The following is a 24,437-nucleotide window of genomic DNA, read 5'->3' as shown; positions in this document are numbered from 1 at the left end:
GAAGATTCTGGAAAGCCACTAACGTGCGCTGAGTGGCGGCGGCGGTGGTGGTGGTGGGGGACAGGGTGCTGTCGGCGGGCCGGTAGGCCGGTAGGCCGGAGGAAGACGGGGAGAGGGGCCGCGGCCTGCTCACTACACGGCAGGAAATGAATCACAAAACTAAAAAGCGAATCAAAGAGGCGAAGCGCAGCGCCCGGCCCGAGCTGAGGGACTCGTTTGACTGGACGAAGCACAACTACCATCAAACTTTCTCGCTGGCCTTGAGCACGGTCACGGTAGGCAGCATTACCTGGCTACGGTGGAGTAGGCCTGGATTAGGCTCACTCCCTGCTTCGGCACGTACGCAATTGGCCCGGGGCAAGGGTGGAGACTTGAGGATGGGGAGGGTGGAGGTGGGAGTGTGGGGAGGGAGGTGTGGTCTGCTGCTGAGATGCGGTGACGGGAGATGAGGGGAGGAGGTATTGGGGGTGGGAGTGGAGTGGTTTGGAGGGGAAGTGGTATTGGGGGTGGGAGTGGAGTGGTTTGGAGGGGAAGAGGTATTGGGGGTGGGAGTGGAGTGGTTTGGAGGGTGGAGGGGAAGAGGTATTGGGGGTGGGAGGAAAGTGGATTGGTTGGGAGGAGAGGGAGGGATTGAGGGTGGGAGGATTGGGGAGGGGGTTGAGGGTGGTAGGGGAGTGGGTGGGGGAGGAGGGATGGGGAGGTGGCGGTTGGAGGGCAGGTACAGTGAAAGGCTTTATTTTGCATGCTGTCTAATCAAACATAATACTATACATAAATCGAATCAAGCTAAACTCTAGTACAATGGGTGGAACAAAGAGGAAGATGTAGAGCACGGAATATAGTTCTCAATATTGTAGCGCATCAGTTCCATAGACAGAGTCCAATGTCGCACTGGGAGAGAGGAGAATTGGTCAACATCTTAGCTTATGGAAGGACATTTCAGAAGCCCGATGACAAAAGCTGTTCCTGAGTCTGGCCATGTGCGCTTTCAGAGATCTGTCACTTCTGCCAGATGGGAGCGGGAGGAAGAAGGGATGGCTAGGGTGAGCCATGTTTTTGCACATGTGAGGGCGGATGGGTTGGTAGCAGACGGGTGGGGTGTTTCTATGGTGAAGGAAGGAAGTGGGGAGGTTATGGAAAGCAGAGGAGGTAGGAAGTGGTAGTGGAGGGAATGGGTGGTTGAGGACCTTTTTTGATGGAAGGATTTAACATTTGAAGCAATGGCTAAGAAAGCACACCAGAGACTCTACTTCCTTTGAAGATGTAGGAAGTTTGGCATGTTTTGATTAATTTAGAGATAAAATATGGAAATATACCTTTTGGCCCACCGAGTCCACACCAACCCATACAATAGTTGTATCTTACACACTAGGGACAGAAACCAGTTAACCTACAAATCCGCATGTCTTTGGAAAGTGTGAGGATACTGGAGCACGAGAAAACCCGTGCAGTCACAAGGAGAATGTACAAACTCCGTACAGACAGCACTCGTCAGGATCGAACCCGGGTGTCTGGCGCATCAGGATGCATCATTTGGGAACAGCTCCATCAAGCAAATCAACCTTCCTTTCACTCCATCTACATTTCACGCTGCCTTAGCAAGCAAATTCAAGGACGAGTCTTATCCCCAAAACTCCCACTTCTTCCCTCTCCCATCAGACAAACAGATGCGTGAAAATGCATACATCCAGATTCAGGGATAGGTTCTTCCAAGCTGTTATCAGACAGCTGAACCATCCAATCACCAACCACAGAGCTGTCCTGACCTCCAATCAACCTCATTGGAGACCCTCGGACTAACTTGAATCGGACTTTACTTGACTTTATCTTGCATTGAACATTATTTCCTTTATCCAGCATGTGAACACTGTGGAAGGCTTGATTGTAATCATGTACAATCTTTCCGCTGACTGGATAGCACACAACAAAAAAGCCTTACCTGTACCTCGGTACATGTGACAACAAACTAATTTAAACAGCTCGGTTGGTGTGAGGCGGGACAAATTTTGGAGCAGTTCATCCTGAGGCGATTCTCAATGAGTCATTCGAAAGAGAGGAGGTGGGGTTTTGCAATAACATAAAGAATTGGAGTTAGTGAGCACATGCCTTGTGGTGAGAATAAATTGTTTCATTGAAAAGAGAATTCCAGTGGAGAGGCAAAGGTGGTAATGAGGTGGCCGTTGAACTTCAGTGTTCAGTAAAAAATGATTGTTTTGGCGAATTATGTTATTTCCACAACACGTTTCAAGATAGTGTGCAGTAGTAGATTCCTTACCAAGATCAGAGTTTTCTCAGTCACACCTAGTTTGACTCTACAGTATCAGTTGGGACCCAGAGTGAGTACTTACTGCAAAGAGTTTGGGTTCCAAATCAAGGAACCGTTCTACCTTGAAGAGTACGCTGTGGGACTGTTGACAGCCTCTTCCAGTATACCAAACTTTAGGCATGCCTAAATATAGTTATGATTGAAACAAGATCTGCGAGACACGTAGAATGGATTTATCATATACAAACTTACTCTCCAACTGTCAGCTTGTCCAAAGATAGACACAAAAAGATGGAGTAACTCAGTGGGTCAGACAGCATATCTGGGAAAAAAGGAATAGTTGATGGTTTTGGGTCGAGACCATTCTTCAGCTTATCCAATTGTATATGAAATACTTGAACTGCAAAACTATTTTGACAATTACTGTAACACAGCTTCACAATCTGTTCAGATCAAGCTTTAGTTTTAAAAGAATCAACCCTTCTATTTAGAATCACTTCTATTTCCTTACTTCAGTTCGGTACTTTTGGGCCTCTCACTCATCTCTTCAAGTTACCAAGTCAGGGTTTTCAATCAGTTCCCCTCTCTAGAATGCCACATTCTGCACTGTATCCTGTAACTAGTTATGGAAAAAGCAACATCATTTGTAAAAGCAATTATTTGTAATTGAACACTGCAGTTCTCAAATAGGATACAAAGGACATTTATTATCACATACACCAATTGGTGTAGTGAAATTTGACTTGCCATTGCAGCACACAAATAAAGATAAGACACAACATTAAAGAATTTAACAATAAACATAAAAAAACACCCCCCACAATGGTTCCCACTGTGAGGGAAGGCAGCAAAGTCCAGTCCCATCCCCTGTTCACCCATAGTCGGGCCTATTGAGGCCTTCGCAGTCGCCGCTACGGCAGCCCGATGCTTCAAGCCCTCTCGTCGGATGATGGAGCTCCGGCGTCGGAAGAACACTCTGAGCGGCTCGGAGTGTCTGGAGCAGCCACTTCCTCCCCGGAGACGGCGGCTCCCGAAGTCCACGGGCCGCGCTGGTCGGAGCTCCAACACTGGCGATCCCGCAGCTGGACGCTCCTCAGGCCGTAGCTCCGCAATGTTGGAGTCGGCTGTCACAGCACTCCGGAGCCCACCGTACGGCGACCGGGGTAAGGCATCGCCCCACTCCGTGATGGATCCTCAGCGCTGCGCCGCCGCCGAAGCTGAAGTTCTGGCCGGTCCCGGCAGGAAAACGCCGCTCCAGTCTGTTGGTAGGCCGCGAGGAAGGGGCGAAAATACGGCTCGGAGAAAAGCCGCATCTCCGACCAGGTAGGGACTGAGAAAAATAGTTTCCCTCTTCCCCCCCCCCCCCCCCACATAGAAAGTCTAGAAGACCTCCAAAACAAACACTTTTAACTCACAAAAATCTTTTTAAAAGGGTGAAAGGACTAACAGCTGCTGGCAGGGCAGCCATACACGACGGCACCCCCACGTATACCAGTTGGGGAGGGAATGATCTCTCCGGAAAGGGGTGGAGATGTGAAGACGTGACTAGTGGTGGGATCCCGTTGGAGGTGAAGAAAATGTTGGAGGATTATATGCAACGGCTGATGGAGTGAAAGATGAGTAGGGGGATTTCTCCAGAGATGCTACCTGACCCACTGAATTACCCCGGCACTTATCTTTTTTTGTACCCCAGCATCCACAGTTCCAAGTGTCCACAAGGACAGAACGAGTGTGGGGAAGGAGTCTAGACAGCTGTAGAGTTCGGAATGAGACATTAATTCTCATTCGAAATTGTGAGCTTAAGCTGTCATGTGTTTTAATTGCAAGTGAATGAACGAGAGGAATGAGTCAAATAGTCAATCGTGGGAAGAATGGCAGTCACCATATGCCACCAGTAGTTACACTGGTTGGAATTGTAGGGAGGCGCAAGGTAGTACATTTATGGCACTGTTTGCATCGTAAAAGCGTTGGGTTATCCAAAGTATTCTCTGTCAGCATTCGTTCGTTCGCTCGTGTGTCAGACGATGTAGCTCGCTGTTGGCTTCTGTAGTCGTCCAACATATTGACAGAATTGTCGCCCGACGCGTCACAGAGTGCATCGCGTCGTCGGTCCAGGGATCGTTATGAGGAGTCTTCTGTCATGATCCCCTCTATCAGCATGGGAGGAGGATAAAGTAGTATTATTTTAGCACAATTTTTTAAACCTATGGTAGAATAATTATTTCATGATTGTTTTCATCGGCAGCTGTTGGTATGATCAAAACATAAGAAAGACATCATTTTTATAATGTTTGATTAATGGAACAGAATTATACAGGATGGAAACAGGCCCCTTGGCCCAACTTCCTCATGCTGACCAAGATGGCCCATCTACATTAGTCCCACCTGTCTGCATTTAGCCCATATCCCTCTAAACCATTCTTATCTATGTACTTAAGAAATACTTATAATGACCCCATTGTCGTTCCTAATCTGTATTTTCTAATTGCTGGAATTACAAAATCAACTTATTTTGTGCTTCTCTTTTGTTTAAGGATAATGTGGAAAGGATAGATGCTCTGGAAACGACTGTGGCAAACTTTATTGAGAAGTATGAGAAACCATATAAGCCTGTGGTGCTGTTAAATGCTGAGCATGGATGGGCAGCGCAGGAAAAGTGGACACTTGAGCGATTAAAGCGCAAGTACAGAAATCAAAAGTTCAAGTGCGGAGAAGACAACGATGGTTATTCTGTTAAAATGAAGATGAAGTATTATGCTGACTATATGGAAACGACAAAAGATGATAGTCCTCTGTACATTTTTGACAGTAGCTATGGGGAGCATCCTAAAAGGCAGAAACTCCTGGAAGATTATGAAGTGTCAACCTATTTCAAGGATGATTTATTCCAGTTTGCAGGGGAAAAGCGAAGACCTCCATACAGGTAACAGCAGCCTGTTCAACCAGTCTCTGTTGATGCCCAGCTGTGTTTTCAGTGTGTACAGAATAACTTGTATATTCCAAAAGTTTAGTTTTGAATTTCCAGTATGACTAAGAGTTGGTGGAAAGTCCATTTGGAACTCAAGAGCCTTGATTTTCCATTTGAGCGAATTTGTGAGCTACAACAATGTAGGTAATAAATCTATGTAAGTTATATTACACAGAATAGATGGCAATTGTTGCTCTTTAAAAGGGAAATCAGAAGACTTCAAAAGAACTATTCAAAAAATTGCTCTTGTTTAAAAAAAAATCAAAATAGATAATGGAAAAGACATCTTTAAAATAAGCAAAGAATTGAGAAAACATACAGAGAATCACATTCAATGAAAGGGGCCATATATTTTTAGACAGCTTCCCATAATTGGACCAGTTTTTGTATGAGAGATGTGCATGCTATCTTACAGACAAAAGGAACTGCAGATGCCTGTTTACAAAAAAAATCAAAGTGCTGGAATAAATCAGCGGGCCAGTCAGCACTTCAGGAGGACGTAGATAGGTGACATCTCGGGGTTGGGATGGGTTGCCTATCCATGTATCTTGCAGATCAGTTTTATTCACGAGTCCTATTCATGTCTTGTCAAAAATATTCACAAACACCGGATGTCCTTTGTCTTGGTAGCTTTTTCTGTGGAGGAAAAGCATCCCCCATGGAAAAGTTCCTTTTCTTAGACAATACGGAATCAAATATATTGGATTATTTACTGTGACAAAGTTTATTCAAGAATTATTTTGATGAAAGTATTTTTCTAAATGTTGAGCTTGTTGAACTTGTGCAGAAGTAATGGAGTAGAGAATTCAGAGGTATGGTGTAATTAAGTGCAGGTGAAGCCACCACCTACTCTGTCCCAGAAATAGACCTGAAAACCAGCCTTAAAAGACCATGTTTGTCTCCAAAAGTAGCTTAATTTTCTCTGCCGCTTGCCGAATTGTACCCTGGCCTATTTTCATACAATAACATAAGGAGAATTACCTAATCTCTTGACCATGAGGTACTTACAATAAATAAATTACAACATCTAATCTCCATCTAAGCGCAACTGAAAATTTATCATTTTAATCCACCACATCACCCAATCCCAAATAGCTTGTGTTCATTGTTACATTATAAATATTCTATGGAATTGTTCAGAATTATTTTCACAAGAAAATGTAAAAAATATACAAATTTATAGCGAGTTGAGACGTTAGGGTGTACAAAATTCTTTATTTTAAAACTAAAATAAAGTAGTCACACGAGTCGAGATAGAGAACCAAATTTTAACGATGCTTCTATTCGCTTGGCGCTTGAATGACGGTTACAGAAAAATACCACAAAAAAGCTCCTGCGCTCATGTGACCACGCCAGCCAATCGCGAGAGTTCGATATTAACCAGGCCACCACTAGGTGCCGCTACAGGACCCCCCAGAACCCGAGGTACGGAACCAAGCAGGAGGGCAGACCCGGTGACCGGCACGCGTGGTAACAATAGATGGGATGGGCGGTACACGTGGGGCTGGCGGAACAAAGCAGGGGACTGTAACGGTGTGGGAGAAACAGAAACAACTAGTGTGGGGAGAACAGGCGCAACAGGTGCCGCATGATTGGCCAGCGGATGGCCCCTACGCCGAGGCTGCGCCATCACCACCGACCGGGCTGTCGACATCCATGTGAGCCGGTTTAAGTTGAGCAACGGAGACGATCTCCACCCGACCCCCATCGTCCAACAAGAAAGTCGCGAAGCCAGGGCGCAACACCCGGAACGGACCTTCGTAGACACGCTGCAGTGGGGACCGATGCGAATCCCTGCGGACAAAAACAAATAAGCAGTTCTTAAGGACCGGCGGCACGTGGACCGGGGCTGTCCCATGCCGCGAGGTAGGCACAGGAACCAGGCCGCCCACTCGCTGCCAGAGACTTCCAGCTGCCCTCGAACCGCAGGGAGGAAATCCCTGGGCACCCGCAAAACCGAGCCATACACCAACTCAGCGAACGATGCATCCAAGTCCGCTTTGGGGGCCGTGCGGATGCCTAACAACACCCAAGGCAACTGGTCGACCCGATCCGGACCTGTGAGCCGTGCCTTCAGTGCCGCTTTCAGGTGACGGTGGAACTGCTCCACGAGTCCGTTTGCCTGGGGGTGATAGGCGGTGGTGTGGTGCAACTGCGGCCCGTATAATTTCACGGAAGCCCACAACGAGAACGTGAACTGAGCCCCCCAGTCGGAGGAAATGTCTGTCGGAACCCCAAACCTAGCAATCCAATTGGCCGCAAGGGCCCGGGAACAAGACGTGGCGGAGGTGTCCGACAGCGGAATAGCCTCAGGTCACCTCGATCCACAACCGTGAGGAGATGCGTGGCACCACGGGATGGCGGCAACGGGCCCACTAAATCCACATGGATGTGTTGGAAGCGGCCCGAGGGGACCACAAAGTCTTGCACCGGGGCCCACACATGACGTTGCACCTTGGATGTCTGGCAGGGGATGCAGGCTCTAGCCCAAGCCTAGACCTGTTTGTGGAGGCCCTGCCAGACAAATTTGTCCGGCACCAGTGCAGAAGTCGCCCGGATTGAAGTGTGGGCCAGGCCAAGGGTGGTGTGTCGAATATCCGGCGTAGTATCTAAAGTGCTGGATGGCCAGGTTGGGCGAGGAGCTCTCGGTCAAATGCACTGTAGTTGTGCTCAGAGGGCCTCAGCTGACGGCTGAAAAGGGCTAGCAGCTGCCAGCGGCCGTCAATGAGCTGTTCCAATGCCCTGCCCATGGCCATATCGGAGGCATCCACCGTGAGGGCCGTTGAGGCCGTGGCCCTCGGGTGTACCAGCATGGTGGCTTCCGTTAGCGCAAAAGCGGCCTCCACCTCAGTGGACCACACGAGTTCCCGTGGCACTGGAAAAGGGGGCGCATGATTCTGGCCGCTGCCGGCACGAAGCGGTGGTAGAAGTTGACCATACCGACAAACTCGTGTAGCCCTTTCACAGTGAGCGGCCGGGGAAACTGCTGGATGGCCTCTACCTTAGCGAGCACTGTGGTGGCGCCCTGCGAGGTGAAATAATGCGGAGGTCAAACTGGCATTTGGCAGGATTGACTACAAGTCCATGGTCTTGGTGCCGCAGGAACAGCGTCTGCAGGTGCGTGAGGTGTTCCTGTTCGGAGCGGCTCGCAACCAGGATGTCATCTAGGTAGATGTAAATGAAGTCCAATCCCCTGCCGACCATGTCCATTCATCTGGAACGCCTGCGTGCCATTTTTCAAACCAAAAGGCACTCAAAAAGCCTAAACAGGGTGATGGTGGCTGTTTATGGCGCATTGTCCGGGTGAACAGGGATCTGATAATAACCGCGGACCAGGTCCACCTTCGAAAAAAAGGTAGTGCCCTCCAGATGGTCCAAAAAGTCTTGTATATGTGGGACCGGTTTGCGGTCCGCAACGGCGTTCAGGCGCCTATAATCCCTGCATGGTCTCCACCCCCCAGATGTTTTAGGGACCATGTGTAATGGGGATGCCCACCGGGCTGTCCAAGCGCCACACAATCTCCATGTCCTCCATCAGCTGGAATTCTTCCCTGGCGATGCGCAGTTTGTCGGGCAGGAGCCGGCACACCCGAGCGTGTAATGGCGGTCCCGTGGTGGTTATATAATGCACTACCCCATGCTTGGGGGCCGCTGCGCGGAAACGGGGGGGGGGGGTGAGGAGCTCCGGGAACTCCGCGACCAGAGAGGCATAAGGGCCCTCGACCTCAGCCACCGGGTTCAGATGCGGGCTGGGGGTTGCCGTGGGTCGCGGGTCCGAGGTCCGTTGGTGGAATGAGGCGCCCGCCCCGTACATCCACTATGCGGGAAAAGGTCTGAAGGAAGTCGGAGCCCAGGAGCGGCTGTGCCACGTCCGCGACAGTAAAGGTCCATACGTACGGGCAGGAGTCGAACGTTAGGGATAGGGTCTGCGTGCCGTAGGTGGGGATGGTGCTATGGTTGACATCAGGACAGGGCCTCGCTTACCAGCACGGGTGTCCAGCCTAGTCGGGGGCAGGATGCTGATGATGGTCCCGGTGTCGAGCAGGAAACGCAGTCCAGAGTGGTGGTCGTGCACGTAGTGGCGATTGTTTTGGCCGATCGCGATAGCCCCTACTGACGATCGGCTGAGGCCTTTCCCGAAAACGTGCAGGGGGGGGGGGGGGGTGGACGGCTTTGGCGGGCCTCAGCGCCCCAGCTGAGGTGATAAAAGCACCACTGGCGCTTACCCCGGTCTTCAGCGTGCGGCTCGGCGATGGCTGCGGAGGGCTGGGCATCTCTGCGGGGCGGCTGGCGTGCAGGCACAGACAACTGGATGATGGACCCGCCGTCCTGCTGTTTCGCGACCCATAGTTCGTCGGCCTGCTCGGCGAGCTGCATAGGGTCGGTGAAGTCGGACCCGGCAAGCAGCAAGCGGATGTCGTCCGGCATTTGCTCGAGAAATGCCTGCTCGAAAAGCAGGCATGGTCGATGGCCGTCCATCAAGGTGAGCATCTCGCTCATCAAGGCGGACAGTTTCCGGTCGCCTAGGCCGTCCATGTGGAGCAGGCGGGCGGCTGAGCCCGAAGGTACGGAGCAGTAGGGCCTTGAAGCTGTCGTACCTGCCAATCGCCAGTGGGTCTTGTAAATATGGCAGCAACCGCGAGGCCGTCTCTTTGTTGAGTGAAGTCGGACCCGGTGGAACTGGGCCTCTATGTGGGCAAACCACATTTGAGGCTGCTCTGCCCAGAACACGGGCAGCTTCAGGCCCACAGTGATTTGCTGGGCGTCGGGGATGGCGGCGGCTTGCATGTCGGACTAGCGGGGTCACCAGTTTGGCGAGTTGAGACGTTAGGGTGTACAAAATTCTTTATTTTAAAACAAAAATAAAGTAGTCACCCGAGTCGAGAGAGACAACCAAATTTTAACGATGCTTCTTCTATTCGCGTAGTGCTAGAATGACGGTTACAGAAAAAACCCACGAAAAATCTCCCATGCTCATGTGACCGCGCCAGCCAATCGCCACCACTAGGTGCCGCTACGACAGAACAGTACCTTCAGTCCAAAATGTCTAAGCCAAACATAATGCCACGAAGAACTAATCATATCTGCTGCACATGATCTGTACCCCTCCATTCATAGCATATCCATGTGCCTACCTAGAAGACACTTCAGCACTATTGTCTATGCCTCCATCACTACCCCTGGCAGCATATTCCAGGCAGCCATCATCTGTCTGAAGAAGGGTCGTGACCCAAAGCGTCACCCATTCCTTCTCTCCAGAGATGCTGCCTGTTATGCTGAGTTACTCCTGCTTTTTGTGTCTACCCATCATCCGAAGAAGGGTCTCGACCTGAGAAGTCACCCATTCCTTCTCGCCAGAGATCCCACTGAGTTACTCCAGCATTTTGAATCTATCTTCGATTTAAACGAGCATCTGCAGTTCCTGTCCGCCCATCGTCTTCTGTTTATTTTAAAAAGTGCCTCACACATCTTTTAACTTTGCATCTCTCATCATAAAACTATGCCCCCTGTAGTTTTTGACCTTTCCACTCTGGGAAATAGTTCTGAATGTCTACCCTACTTATGTCTCTCACCCTTAGCCCTAATGGATTTTGGATTATTTCACATGAGTGCACTAGTAATGAACAGGACTAAGAGGTCCGAGTGAATGGTTGAAAAATATGTTTTTAAAAGGCTTTCAAATAAGTAGAGAAATGTCAATGTTAAACTGGCTTGAAGTCTTGCAGGATGATCGTGAAGGTTTGAAAACACCAGTATTGAAAAATATAATGGTTGGAAAATGTGCAGGAAATTAATTTGAACTATGGAGGGAGATTTCAAGTTGGAGATGAACACGGCCAAGGAGGGATTTATTAACAGGAATAGTAGTTGATGCAGTATATCAGGACAGGGGACAAGGAAAGATTGACATATAATTTAGCAAAGGATGGGATGTAATGAAGTTGCCCAAAAAAAAAACCATTTATGATTATCATTTTTTGTTTTTGAGAAAAAAGCCAAGAGATGTTGTTTCTTATGGGAAGAATATCTACATGGCAAATGTAAGGCACTGCAGATGCTGCAGTCTTGAGCTAAACACAAAATGCTGGAGTAACTCAGCGGGTCAGGCAGCGTCTGGAGTTAATGGATATGTACAATATGTTCTTTTTTTAAATTAGGTGTAACATCTAGATCGACACTGAGAAATTATTTGTACTGCAAAGATAAATATAAAAGTGAAACCTGTTTCGTATGATTTATCTTTTCAGATGGTTTGTCATGGGCCCTCCTAGATCTGGAACTGGTGTCCATATTGATCCTCTAGGAACAAGTGCATGGAATGCTCTGGTTCAAGGTCATAAACGTTGGTGTTTGTTCCCTACAAATACACCTCGTGAACTTATCAAACTAACAAGAGAAGAAGGTGGGAACCAGCAGGATGAGGCCATCACGTGGTTTGTCATTGTATATCCTCGCACGCAACATCCAACCTGGCCCCAAGAGTTTAAACCTTTAGAAATTCTTCAGAAACCTGGGGAGACTGTCTTTGTGCCAGGTAACATTTCTTTAACAGTAATGGTTTTCTTAAATGGGATGATTACTGATGAAAAGTAATTGTTTTTTGTTTATTCTATTAGTGCTCAATGCATGGAGTGTACCTGTTTGAAAGTTATTTTTTGTTATTCATACGTGACAGTATAGAATATTCTACATTTCTCCAATTCAACCAACAGTGGTAATGTGTCTGATTTAAAAAAAATGCTTTTTCAGTGTTTTACATGAATTTTTTGGGGGCATATTTCTAGCTGGAACTCTGAATCTGCAGGATTCTATGCATGTGTGTCCTCTTGAGACATTTAGGGCAATTCATTTGTAGTGGGTCTAGGAAAGATAATCAGAAGCATATTAATGTGCTGCAATGGATTGAAAAATGTTGCCTGAGTTCATAATAATCCCACGTTAGCACAAATGGGGCTCAATGCTCAGTCAACATATTTGTCATCTTGTTAACTTTGCATTGGTACCAGTTGGCTTTCTGTTCCCATTCAAATGAGAGTGCTTAAGTCTAATCAGTGGTCAGTGATCAAATAAAGAAAATTTCCCTGTGGAATTTGGAGCAAAAATATTAATTTTTAACTTCATTGAGAGTTGCTGTCTCCTCATAGACCATGAATGAAACTTCTATTTCTCCAATTCTACACAACTCGTACCTGATGACTTCACCATTTAACATTTTATAGACAATAGGTGCAGTAGTAGGCCATTTGGGCCTTCGAGCCAGCAGTGCCATTCACTGTGATCATGGCTGATCATCCACAATCAGTACCCTGTTCCTGCCTTCCCCCCCATATCCCTATCTTTAAGAGCTCTATCTAACTCTCTCTTGAAAGCATCCAGAGAATTGGCCTCCACTGCCTTCTGAGGCAGAGAATTCCATTGATTCACAACCCTCTGGGTGAAAAGGCTTTTCCTCATCTCCATTCTAAATGTATACATGCCCAGTCGCTCAATTCTTTCAACATATGACAGTCCTGCCATCCTCGTGAACCTACGCTGCACTCCATCAATAGCAGGAATGTCCTTCCTCAAATTTGGAGATCAAAACTGCGCACAATACTCCAGGTGTGGTCTCACTAGGGCCTTATACAACCGCAAAAGGACCTCTTTGCTCCTATACTAAACTCCTCTTGTTATGAAGGCCAACATGCCATTAGCTTTCTTCACTGCCTGTTGTACCAAACATGCTTACTTTCAGTGACTGATGAACAAGAACCCCCAGATCTCATTGGACTTCACCTTATCCTAATTTGACACCATTCAGATGATAATATGCCTTCCTGTTCTTGCCACCAAAGTGGATAACCTCACATTTATCAACATTAAACTGCATCTGCCCACTCACCCAACCTGTCCAAGTCACCCTGCATCCTCATAGCATCCTCCTCACAGTTCACACTGCCACCCAGCTTTGTGTCATCTGCAAATTTGCTAATGTTACTTTTAATCCTTTCATCTAAATCATTAATGTATGTTGTAAATAGCTGTGGTCCCAGCACCGAACCTTGCGCTACCCCACTAGTCACTGCCTGCCATTCTGAAAGGGACCCGTTAATCCCTACTCTTTGTTTCCTGTCTGCCAACCAATTTTCTATCCTTGTCAGTACCCTACCATGTCAATACCATGTGCTCTAATTTTGCCCACTAATCTCCTATGTGGGACCTTGTAGGCTTCCTGAAAGTCCAGGTACATCGCATCCACTGGCTCTCCCTTGTCCATTTTCCTAGTAACATCCTCAAAAAATTCCAGACGATTAGTCAGCATGATTTCCCCTTCAATGCTGACTCGGACCGATCCTGTTACTGCTATTCAAATGTGCCGCTATTTCATCCTTTATATTTAACTCCAGCATCTTCCCCACCACTGATATCAGGCTAAGTGATCTATAATTCCCCGTTTTACCTCTCCCACCTTTCTTATAAGTGGGGTAACATTAGCTATCCTTCAATACAGGAACTGATCCTGACTCTATGGAACATTGGAAAATGATCACCAATGCGTCCCCGATTTCTAGAGCCACTTCCTTACGTACCCTGGGATGCAGACCATCAGCCTTCAGTCACATCAATCTACCCAACACCATTTCCTGCCTAATGTGAATTTTGATAGCTAGGTCCATTCTCAAGTCAAGTCAAGTCACATTTATTTATATAGCACATTTAAAAAACAACTCTCGTTGGCCAAAGTGCTTTACATTTGTTATAAGAATAGCACAACAAAACAAGCTACATACATATATACATGTAGCCCTCACACAGAGGACGTCAGGAAAGGCTTGGGAGTATAGATAAGTTTAGTCTTGACTTAAGAGAGTCGATGGAGGGGGCAGTTCTGATGGGAAAGAGGCTGCTGTTCCACAGTCTAGGGGCTGCAACCGCAAAGGCGCGGTCGCCCCTGAGTTTATGCCTAGACCGTGGGATATTCAGCAACCCCAAGTCGGCCGATCTGAGGGGCCTGGAGGTGGATTGGTGGGTGAGAAGACTTTTTATGTAGGTGGGGGCAAGCCCAGTGAGGGCTTTGTAGACATGGAGGAGAATCTTGAAGTTTATACGGAACCGCACAGGGAGCCAGTGGAGAGAGGCCAGGATCAGGGTGATGTGGTCCCCTTTTCGGGTGCCCGTCAGGAGTCTCGCTGTGGCGTTTTGGACCAGTTGCAGGCGGGACAGGGAAGATTGGCTGATGCCAGTGTAAAGGGAGTTGCAGTAATCTAGGCGGGAGGAGATGAATGTGTGGATGATCTTTTCCAGGTCATCAAACTGGAGGAATTTTTTTATTTTAGCTATCGTCCGAAGCTGAAAGAAGCTAGCTTTTACCACGGCATTGACTTGTTTGTCAAATTTCAGTGCTGAGTCAAATATCACGCCAAGGTTTTTGACGTGAGGTTTGAGAAGTGGGGTAAGGCTTCCAAGGCTGCCTGCTATCCTTTTGATTGAGTCCGTGGGGCCGAGAAGGATGACCTCAGACTTGCTCTCGCTTAGTTGGAGGAAGTTCTGGGCCATCCAACACTTTATATCCTCGAGGCAGTGGGTAAGGTTAAACAGATTTGATTGGTTTTTGGGCTTCAGGGGGAGATAGAGTTGGGTATCGTCTGCGTAGCAATGGAAGGAAATGCCGTGCCTTTCAATGACTCGGCCTAAGGGGAGCATATACAGGGAGAAGAGAATGGGGCCAAGGATGGAACCTTGTGGAACCCCACAGCAGAGATTAGCTGGGGAGGAGAATGAGTTTCCTATGTTAGTCGAGAAACTCCTACCTTTGAGGTAGGAGATGAACCAGCTCAGGGCAGTGCCATCAATACCAACCCCATACCGGAGACGGTCAATTAGGATGGTGTGGTCGACAGTATCAAATGCTGCACTGAGGTCAAGAAGGAGCAGAATTGCACAGTCGCCAGAATCAACGGTGAGCAGTAGGTCATTGTGTACCTTCAACAAGGCAGACTCTGTGCTATGGTGAGCCCTGAAACCTGATTGGAAAGTTTCCAGGATAGTGTTTTGGTGAAGGTAAGGTATAAGTTGACTTAAAATTACCTTTTCAAGGGCTTTTGAGAGGAAAGGCAGTTTAGAAATGGGTCTGTAGTTACTTGGCAAGGTGGGGTCGAGGTTAGTTTTTTTCAGGAGTGGTTGGACCACCGCATTCTGGTCCTAGTCCTACAGCACAAAAACAGGCTCTTCAACACAACTCGTCCAGGCCGACTAAGATGCCCTATCTAAGCCAACCGCATTCGTCTGAGTTTGACCCATATCCCTCTAAACCTTTCCCCTCCATCCACCTGTCCAAATATCTTCTGAATGTTGCTATTGTATTTGCATCCACTACTTCCTCTGGCAGCACTTCCATATGTATACTATTCTCTGTAGGAAAAGCTGTCCCTCAGGTTGCTAGAGCGGCATGATGGCTCAGTGGTAGAGTTGCTGCCTTACAGGGCTTGCAGCACCGGAGACCCGTATTCGATCTCGACTACGGGTGCTGTCTGTATGGATCTTGTATCTTCTCCCCGTGACCCCGTGGGTTTTCTCTGAGGTCTTCGGTTTCTTCTCGCACTCCAAAGACGTACAGGTATGTAGGTTAATTGGCTTGGTATAAGTGTAAATTGTTCTTAGTGTGTGTAGGATAGTGTTAATGTGTGGGGATCGCTGGTCGGTGTGGACTCGGTAGACTGAATGGCCTGTTTCCATGCCCTATCTCTAAACTAAACTATTAAATCTTAACCTCACTCCTTAAACCTGTGCCTTGTTCCTGATTCCTCTAGCCTGGGTAAAATACTGTGCATTCACACTATCTATTCCTTCCATGATTTTATAGACCTCTATAAAATCACCCCTCAGCCTCCCTTGAGTCTTTCTACAAACTACAAACCTATTGGAGTGTGGGGGAAATCCGGAGCACCTGGAGAAAATTCCCTGCAGTTACAGGGAGAACGTACAAAGACAATGCCCGTGTCAGCCCGTGCCAAATTTCTGTTCTCAACGCAATGGGTGGTGTCAGCGCTGACATTTGGATGTTATTTACAAACATTTGATTTTAATACATTTTTTAACAAGTTTAAGAGATCAGCTGAGTTGATTTATAGGAAAGAAAATTGTGTGGATCACCGAAAAAGATTTACCTTTACTTGCAGGAACAGGGTGACGTTAATCCACTCTCAATAAATTGGAAAAGTGTATGTTATATTTATTGAGATTTTAAAATTTGCTTTTCAGGTGGATGGTGGCATGTAGTACTGAATATGGATCACACTATTGCTATCACTCAAAATTTTGCCAGTGCAACCAACTTTCCCGTGGTGTGGCATAAAACAGTCAGAGGACGTCCTAAACTGTCCAGAAAGTGGTACAGGTAATTTCAGTCAGTTTGTTTTCTTTTGGAATTAAATTTGTGTTCAAGGTGCTTGTGATGTGCCTTTTTTAATTTATTATTGTATTGTATTCAAATTTATTGTCATTGTCTCAATTAGAGACAACAAAATGAATTTCCCTTTACAGTCAGTATCATAAAAATAAATAAATAATAAATAATAAGTCATATTAAAAATAAAATAGAATTTTTTTTAAAAAGCACAAACACAGAAAGTCCACGACACAACATAACACAATGGCACTAAGGTGAGGAAGGCACCATAGTCCAGCCAGCCTCCCCTCCGATCTTCCCAGATGTTCACCCGTGGTCGGGGCCTTCCGAGCACCCGCAGTCGCCATCCCAGGCGGCCCGATGCTCAGGCCCTCTCGCCGGGCTGATGGAACGCCGAACCCCGAACCCCGACGGTGAAAATCCTCCTCAGCGGCCCGGACCTCCCGATCAGCCGCCTCCCACCGGAGTTCGCAGCTCCCGAGTCCGCAGGCCGAGCCGGGCAGAGTCGCAGGACCCCACGATGTTTGTCAGCGCCGCCCGCGTTGGGAGCTCCGCGAACCACAGCTCCAGGATGTTGGTGCCGCAGGCCCAGCACTCCGGGCTCCAGACGGCGATCCCCGGTAAGGCATCGCCAGCCCCGCGATGTATCAGCGCTGTCCCGCCGCTGCTGGAGCTCTGGTCGGTCCAGGCAGGAAAGGCCGCACCAATCCAGTAGGTAGGCCGCTGGGGGGGGGGGGGGGGGGGGGCGAGGACGCGACTCGAATAATAGTCGCGTCCTCTCCAGGAAGCGACTGAAGGACGGTATCCCCCTTACCGTACCCTCTTCCCCCACATTAAAACATTAAAAAAAACATAAAAAACACACTTCAACATAACAAAAAAAACGGAAAAACAAAAAGATACCGGGGCTGAAGGTGGAGGCAGCTGGCACCAGCGCCACCGGAAGTACAACAACAACAAGTACTTCAATTTCATGCCAAACACATTGCTTAGAGCCTGTTAAAGTAGTAGACAATTGAACCATTGAACTGACTGAGGAAGTTTGTTTTGACCTTATACTAAGTTACTTAGAGGTATGGTTGCTTTCAGTAAGATTGAATCGGGATGCTATTTGTGTTCCATGCTGTAAGGATGTGTGGTTATACATGTAGGAAGGAACTGAAGATGCTGGTTGACACCGAAGATAGACATAAAATGCTGGAGTAACTCAGCGGGACAGCCAGCATCTCTATCTGAAGAGAAGGAATGGGTGATTTTTGGGTCGAAACCCTTCTTCAGACTGAGCTAAACATTGAGTTGGTTAAGTTTTGGATATGATTCTGATTATCTTATGGATATTTTCTGTCGTGCTTGTGCATAACGAATAGCCAGTTGGATAACCCACTGAACAAATTATTCCCCACGTGCAAGTTTGCTAACATAGTTTTATTGTTCAGTTAAAGCTTCCTTGAGAAGAATTAAACTTTTAAGAGAGAGAACCTTTTTATATGCTGACAGGATCTTGAAGCAAGAACGGCCAGAACTTGCTGTAGCAGCAGACTTGGTTGACCTACAGGAGTCCACGGGTATTGCCTCGGACAGCTCAAGCGATTCTTCTAGTTCGTCCAGCTCTAGTTCCTCAGACTCTGACTCAGAGGTAAGAATTAAGTTTCTTAACTGAAATAATTGGATAAACAGAAATTTTGTCTTTTTTTCATTTAGTGTGATCAGTAAATAAATAGGCACAATATTTCCATTAAAAATGGATATAAAATAAAAGGGCAACAGGAATATTTCACTTGGGCAGCTAACGACCCAGCAGTATGAATATTGACATCTCTAATTTCATGTAACCCTTGCTTACCCTCTTTGTCCCTCCCTCCCTCTTCCTAGTTCTCCAGCAATCTGACTGTCCCCTGATTAAATATTATCTCCTTTGTTGTGTGCTTCGTTGTCACCTTCTCCTAGCTAACAATTATCTATTCTACACCTTCATTGATGTCTCGTTTTCACATCTTACCCTTTCTTATCTTTGTGTCTCCTTTTCCCCTGACTCACAGTCTGAAGAAGGGCCTCAACCCAAACCGTCACCCATTCCTTCTATTCAGATGTGCTGCCTGTCCCACTGTTACTCCAGCATTTGTATTTTAGGAATAAAAACAAGGCATTTGGCTGGAATAAGAACAGGGTGCTAAAATTGTAATATTGCATAAAATGAGCATGTAATCTCAGTTTGCTCAATTTATAGTTACAATCAGAAAGCAATGCATCTGGGTTTTTATTCTGATTCTTTTCCACTTTTTCTTTTACTTTTCTTCAAATCTATTGCAGCAGAGAAAGGGAGAGAAAAGAACAGAAAATATGGACAAAGACATGGAGAGATTTCTGGGAAGGATAGGACTAAACACAGAGGAAAATATAAATGTAAGAAGTATATTCGTGGGTGTCAGGGGAAGTGAAGAAGATGGCTACACTAAATGCAAACCTGTCCTCAAGCCAAACAGCTGATATCGTCAGGAGCATTAGTATTTATAACAGTTTCTTGTTATCTCATTGAAAAGAAAAAGAAAATTCCAGTCAATTAAAAAAAAATAAAGCTCCATAAGATAACTGGTTATAACTGGTTAGGTTATTTTAGGGAAAGAATATTTCAGAAAAATGGTGTAGTTAAGCAATTTTATACTAATATAACCAAACAAATTTTACACATCTGTGTAGCTGTGATATAGGAAGCACCGTAATCATTTTTAGTTTGTGTACCTAATAATGAGGGAACAAATACATAACTGAATCAGTCTAATTTACCAAAGTTATTTGAATTTATTTTTTTAAATTAGCACATAGTGTCAACCATGTATCCCATTGGAAAATGCTATTTGTTTCCTGACTTACTCTGACTACCACATGAAAAGGAATATTAACTGTGAACAGTTGCATGGATGCATCTTCAGCTTCATTCTTTTACAAATGTTGCCAAATTCCAATTTATGTATCATTACTTGATCTTTTCTCATCATTGCTAAATGGGAAATTACTTACTCCTGCACTTTACGGAATCAACCTTGCTTCAATGGTTCACAGCAAACATAACTTGAGTAATACATTCACAGCACAATTGCATGAGAAAAATGCATCTACTCATACTTTGGGTGATCAGTCATTACATTAGGTAGTCATTGATTATATGATTTAGTTTGCTTATTAACTGACATCTACAGCTTACTGCGTCTTCAACATACAAGAAGATCTCTCCGATAATGACAAAACTAGATCAAACCAAAAGATATCAGGGTGGGAAGGGTGACCAATAGTTAAGCTGAAGAAATATGTTTTAATGAGAGAATTAATGGAGGAGGAGAGGTCATTGAAGACATCAATCCGAAAATGCCATTAGGAAATACTTTTACGCAGTGACTGGTTAGGAATAGGAGTACACTGCCTGGTTGAGTTGTGGATACAGATTTAATGGTGGTTTTCAAAAGAAAGCTGGATAAGTATCTGAAAATAAAAAAATATTAAGATAAAAGTGTATGCTAGAGTTTTCTTATACAGCTGCTGTGGATGTGACAGGCCAACTGATTTTCTTTCCTTATCTTAATGTGTAGATACAGTATTACATCAATGCAAAAATGCATAAACAGTACAATTGTTCCATTCTATTATTCCAATTACTTCATGGAAGGCATTCCTGAAAATATTTAATGGTATGGCTGCCAATAGAGGAATAGGGGGTTTAACTGTGATTGAGGAGGATAATGGCACCAGGGACTTTAAACCTGTATCTACCTATTACTCGCCAGGCTTTGTCCTGCCCCTCCTCTCTTCCAGTCTCCCCCACCACAATCGGCCTAAAGGAAGGCCCTGACCCGAAATGTCACCTATCCATATTACTCCAGCACTTTGTGTCTTTTATAATAAACTTTTGCGCTTTTGTTATATCTGCAAGAAAACCCTTAAGTGGCATAAAAAATGAAAGTGATATAAAAATAAAAACTTTTTAGTCTTTGTTGCCTGGCATATTTGTTTTAAGAATCCAAACTGGGATCCTCAAAATAGTCTGGGAAGATCATAAGATATGTGTCTTATCTGGAATCTTCTGAGCTCTTTCTGGATTTAATAACTCTGTTTGAGACAGAATGAGTTTCCATCATCATTGCCACCTTTGTGTGCAAGACTGTTCCGAAACTGTTAGGAAAATTAGAAAATGGAGGGTGCTTTTGGTATCCACAGATCCCATGGGCAAAGCCAACTCAAATATTCTTACAAAAGTGGTAGACTAACATACAAACATAGAAAAATAGGTGCAGGAGTAGGCCATTCGGCCCTTCAAGCCAGCACCGCCATTCATTATGATCATGGCTGATCATCTAAAATCAGTACCCCATTCTTGCTTTTTCCCCATATCACTTGATTCCGTTCTGAAAAGGACCCGTTAATTCCCACTCTTTGCTTTCTGTCTGCCAACCAGTTCTCTATCCATGTCAATACCTTACCCCCAATACCATGTGCTCTAATTTTGCACACTAATCTCTTGTGTGGGACCTTGTCAAAGGCTTTTTGAAAGTCCACATCCACTGGCTCTCCCTTATCCATTCGACTTCATCCTCAAAACAATTCAGAAGATTAGTCAAGCAATATTTCCCCTTCATGAATCCATGCTGACTTTGACCGATCCTGTCACTGCTTTCCAAATGTACTGCTATAACATCTTTAATAATCGACTCGAGCATCTTCCACACTACCGATGTACGGCTAACTGGTCTATAATTCCCTGTTTTCTCCCTCCTTTCTTAAAAAGTGGAGTTACATTGGCTACCCTCCAGTCCAGAGGAACTGATCCAGAGTCGAGAGAACATTGGAAAATTATCACCAATGCATCCACGATTTCTAGGGCCACCTCTTTGAGTACTCTGGGATGCTGACCATCAGGCCCTGACTGTCATCAGTCCCAACAGTGTGCCTAACACCATTTCCTGATTAATAACTAATTTTAGGAATGACCTCTGCAATGAGCTATTAAGCAGGAGCTATGAACTACAGCAGGCTTCTGTGCAGGAGTTTTTTTAATTCATCTTTGGACTTATTTGGGTAGAATTAGCTGTTGAATTGAGGGAGTAGAAGTCAATGAGAGTGAGTGATCATTATATGTGGTGCATTTGATTCAGGCTGATGTGGTTCATCCAGTTTACCAGGTTGGCTCTTTAAGCCATAGAGATGTGATTAAACCAGATTACATGAGTGCAGTGTATCCATTTTCCTCCAATGCAAGCATATATTTCAAATGACCACATTCTATTTCATCTAACAAACTTGATTATATTGTGGGTATTTTACATAGCAGGTATCTCGATGGTCATTGATTACGTATTACCTGTCATGTTATTCAACTGATTTTTATATTTATGTGGTCGGACCTTATTTGTTTCATATACACATGCGTAAAGCCATTTTGAAACTTAATTACTATCATTATTAATCTTATTTTCATGTATCCTATGTACTTCTAATGTTGCATGGCATTTTGTCATTAAAAAAATCAAAAACAATATTTTTGAAAATTTGTCTACCTCTTTCTCATTGATCTCAATGATAAAATATACAACTAGATACACCAAGAAAATATATTGGATGTATTTTCTTTTTAATTCCCTGTTTTGAAACACATATATTTCAAAGTTCCATTGCTACTGTGTACTATCTGTTTAATTTTAAAAAATCAGTTTGTTTGTTGTGTCTGTGTGGGTTTTCTCCGATTTCCTCCCACACTCCACAGACGTATAGGTTTGTAGGTTAATTGGCTTAGGTTAAAACATTGTAAATTGTCCCAAGTGTGTAAGATGGTGCTAGTGTACGGGGTGATTGCTGGATGACATGGACCCGGTGGGCCGAAGAGCATGTTTATACAAGTATCTCTAAAAGTAAAGTCTAAAATATTCATTAGTATTTCTTCCAGCATTTCTTGTTAGATATTTGTTCCTGTTTCATTCTGAACTAGTTTTGAAACTAGTTGTTATCTGTTGTATGTTTAATTTGCACCATTTGAGTTTGCCCTTAATCTTTATAAAATGTTTCATTTACTGAATTTAAATTGGTTTCCTGTTTTTTCTTAAGTAAAGTTTCTATCCTCTTATCAGTACTGTAGGACTGCATTTCAGATTTCAGAATAGTCCATGACTGATGTAACATGATAGCAAGGCTTTGTTTAACCTAAAATACCCATCTGTTAAGTATAACAATATATGTAGCTATGCCATGTACATTCACATTTTCTTTCTCTGATGCAGCTGCATCAATATTTGAATAAAGGAGCTCACTGTGTGTCTTACGGCATATTCTATTCATTCATTTCCTGCTCCTTGCAGCTCTTGTCCTTGCATGGCTTTTTTTTCATGTAATTCCTCAATGGTGGCAGTCCACTGAATATTGTGTATTTTGCTTGTTTTATAGTTAACGTCATTAGTTCCTATGACAGAAAGTGTGCATATATGGATCAATACAGATGACATTTTGTAGGAATTTAGCTCTTGTTTTTTTTTTCTTTCCTCATTTAATTTTTCTCCGTTTGAAAACTAGTGTGACTCTGGTGCTGAAGGAGATGGAATGACCCACCGAAGGAAAAAAAGAAGAACCTGCAATATGATGGAAGATGATAGTTCTCAATCTCGAGATGACTGTGTGAGCAAAGAACGCAGCTCGTCCAGGTGACAGGAAACACTAGAAGAGACGTGCTGTGCATCCTCCAGTAAAGAATAAAACTATGGTGAAAGATTAAAATACTTCAGTTTTAGGATTTTAAATTTATAAATATTTCAGTTTTCTGTTGCCAGTAGATATTTTTTGTTTACCTCCTTGGTGATTGTGGTTCCAAGTATATAGCCATCTAAGAACATCAAATGTCAAATAATTAGTTTCTTCGGTGCAATTATCTGATGTTGTAAAGATATTTTTGTAAACTCTTCCCTAAATTAACAGTAATACTGAGCAAACAGTTATCACGTCAGTGTTAGCTCAATTTTATTAGATAATTTTATTACTGTTGATTAATATTTCTGCTCAAGTTTTGCTTGAACTAAATAAAGTTGGACACTGAGTAAACTGAATTTTATCCGGAAGCTCTTAATTTTGAAAACACCATTGCTACATACTGCTAATTTCAAAATGGATATCTGCTTGGGTATAAATTTAAATTCCAGCTCAACCCGGGCCAAATTGAACCTGGCCCACGTCCTTCCAACTTTATCGATACTTGACTCAACCATCACCATGAAAAGAACAATCTTCAACATGCTATTAATTTGGATGAGGGTGATAGAACCACAGACGTGTACGATAGTACTAAGCAAATTATTCTGACCCGGATAAAGCACTGAGTCACTCTGACAGAACCTGATCAGACTTGATCTAAATCTGGCATTTGATTGGAATAGCTCTGGTTGGAATTTGCACAGAATTCTTGGATTTATAATCATTGCTGTGAAATTCAAGCTGAAATTGAAATTTGTATGATTCTGTAAACCTTCATCACATTCATATATAGTTTATAGCAGTGCATTCAGAAAGTATTCAGACCCCTTCACTTTTTCAACATTTTGTTACATTATAGCCTTATTCTAAAATGGATTAAATTCATTTTTTTATCATCAATCTACGCACAATACCCCATAATAAAAAAGCAAAAACAGGCATTTAGAAATGTTTGCAAAGTAATTAAAAAGAAATAACTGAAATATCACATTTACATAAGTATTCAGACATTTTGCTATGACACTCAAAATTGAGCTTATGTTCATCCTGTTTCCATTGATTATCCTCGAGATGTCTCTACAACTTGATTG

General features: G+C 44.6%; 1 protein-coding gene across 2 annotated transcripts; it reads left to right on the top strand.

The window, feature by feature from the left end:
* The first annotated feature begins 36 nt into the window (after window positions 1-36).
* jmjd6 (jumonji domain containing 6, arginine demethylase and lysine hydroxylase) lies at window positions 37-23,702 on the top strand. 2 transcript variants are annotated; one of them, XM_033044606.1, is made up of 7 exons: window positions 37-275; window positions 4,801-5,189; window positions 11,483-11,769; window positions 16,476-16,611; window positions 18,121-18,259; window positions 18,934-19,026; window positions 23,176-23,702. In XM_033044606.1, exons 1-7 carry the CDS (start codon window positions 147-149, stop codon window positions 23,305-23,307), a joined length of 1,305 nt encoding a protein of 434 aa, XP_032900497.1. In that variant the 5' UTR covers window positions 37-146; the 3' UTR covers window positions 23,308-23,702. The 2 variants fall into 2 exon arrangements, with proteins under 2 accessions (XP_032900497.1, XP_032900498.1); XM_033044607.1 differs by lacking the exon at window positions 18,934-19,026.
* The last annotated feature ends 735 nt before the right edge of the window (window positions 23,703-24,437 follow it).

Source organism: Amblyraja radiata, chromosome 26, assembly GCF_010909765.2.
Source record: "Amblyraja radiata isolate CabotCenter1 chromosome 26, sAmbRad1.1.pri, whole genome shotgun sequence".
NCBI lineage: Eukaryota > Metazoa > Chordata > Chondrichthyes > Rajiformes > Rajidae > Amblyraja > Amblyraja radiata.
Note: the sequence above shows the minus strand (reverse complement) of the source record. Positions and strands in the feature narration are given on the sequence as shown.

What these genes read in the sequence shown, in the direction of transcription:
- jmjd6 (XM_033044606.1), top strand. Translation starts at nt 147, where the DNA reads ATGAATCACAAAACTAAAAAGCGAATCAAAGAGGCGAAGCGCAGCGCC. An exon ending in TGGCCTTGAGCACGGTCACG is followed by an intron (nt 276 to 4,800) that starts GTAGGCAGCATT and finishes CTTTTGTTTAAG; the next exon opens with GATAATGTGGAAAGGATAGA. An exon ending in AAGCGAAGACCTCCATACAG is followed by an intron (nt 5,190 to 11,482) that starts GTAACAGCAGCC and finishes TTATCTTTTCAG; the next exon opens with ATGGTTTGTCATGGGCCCTC.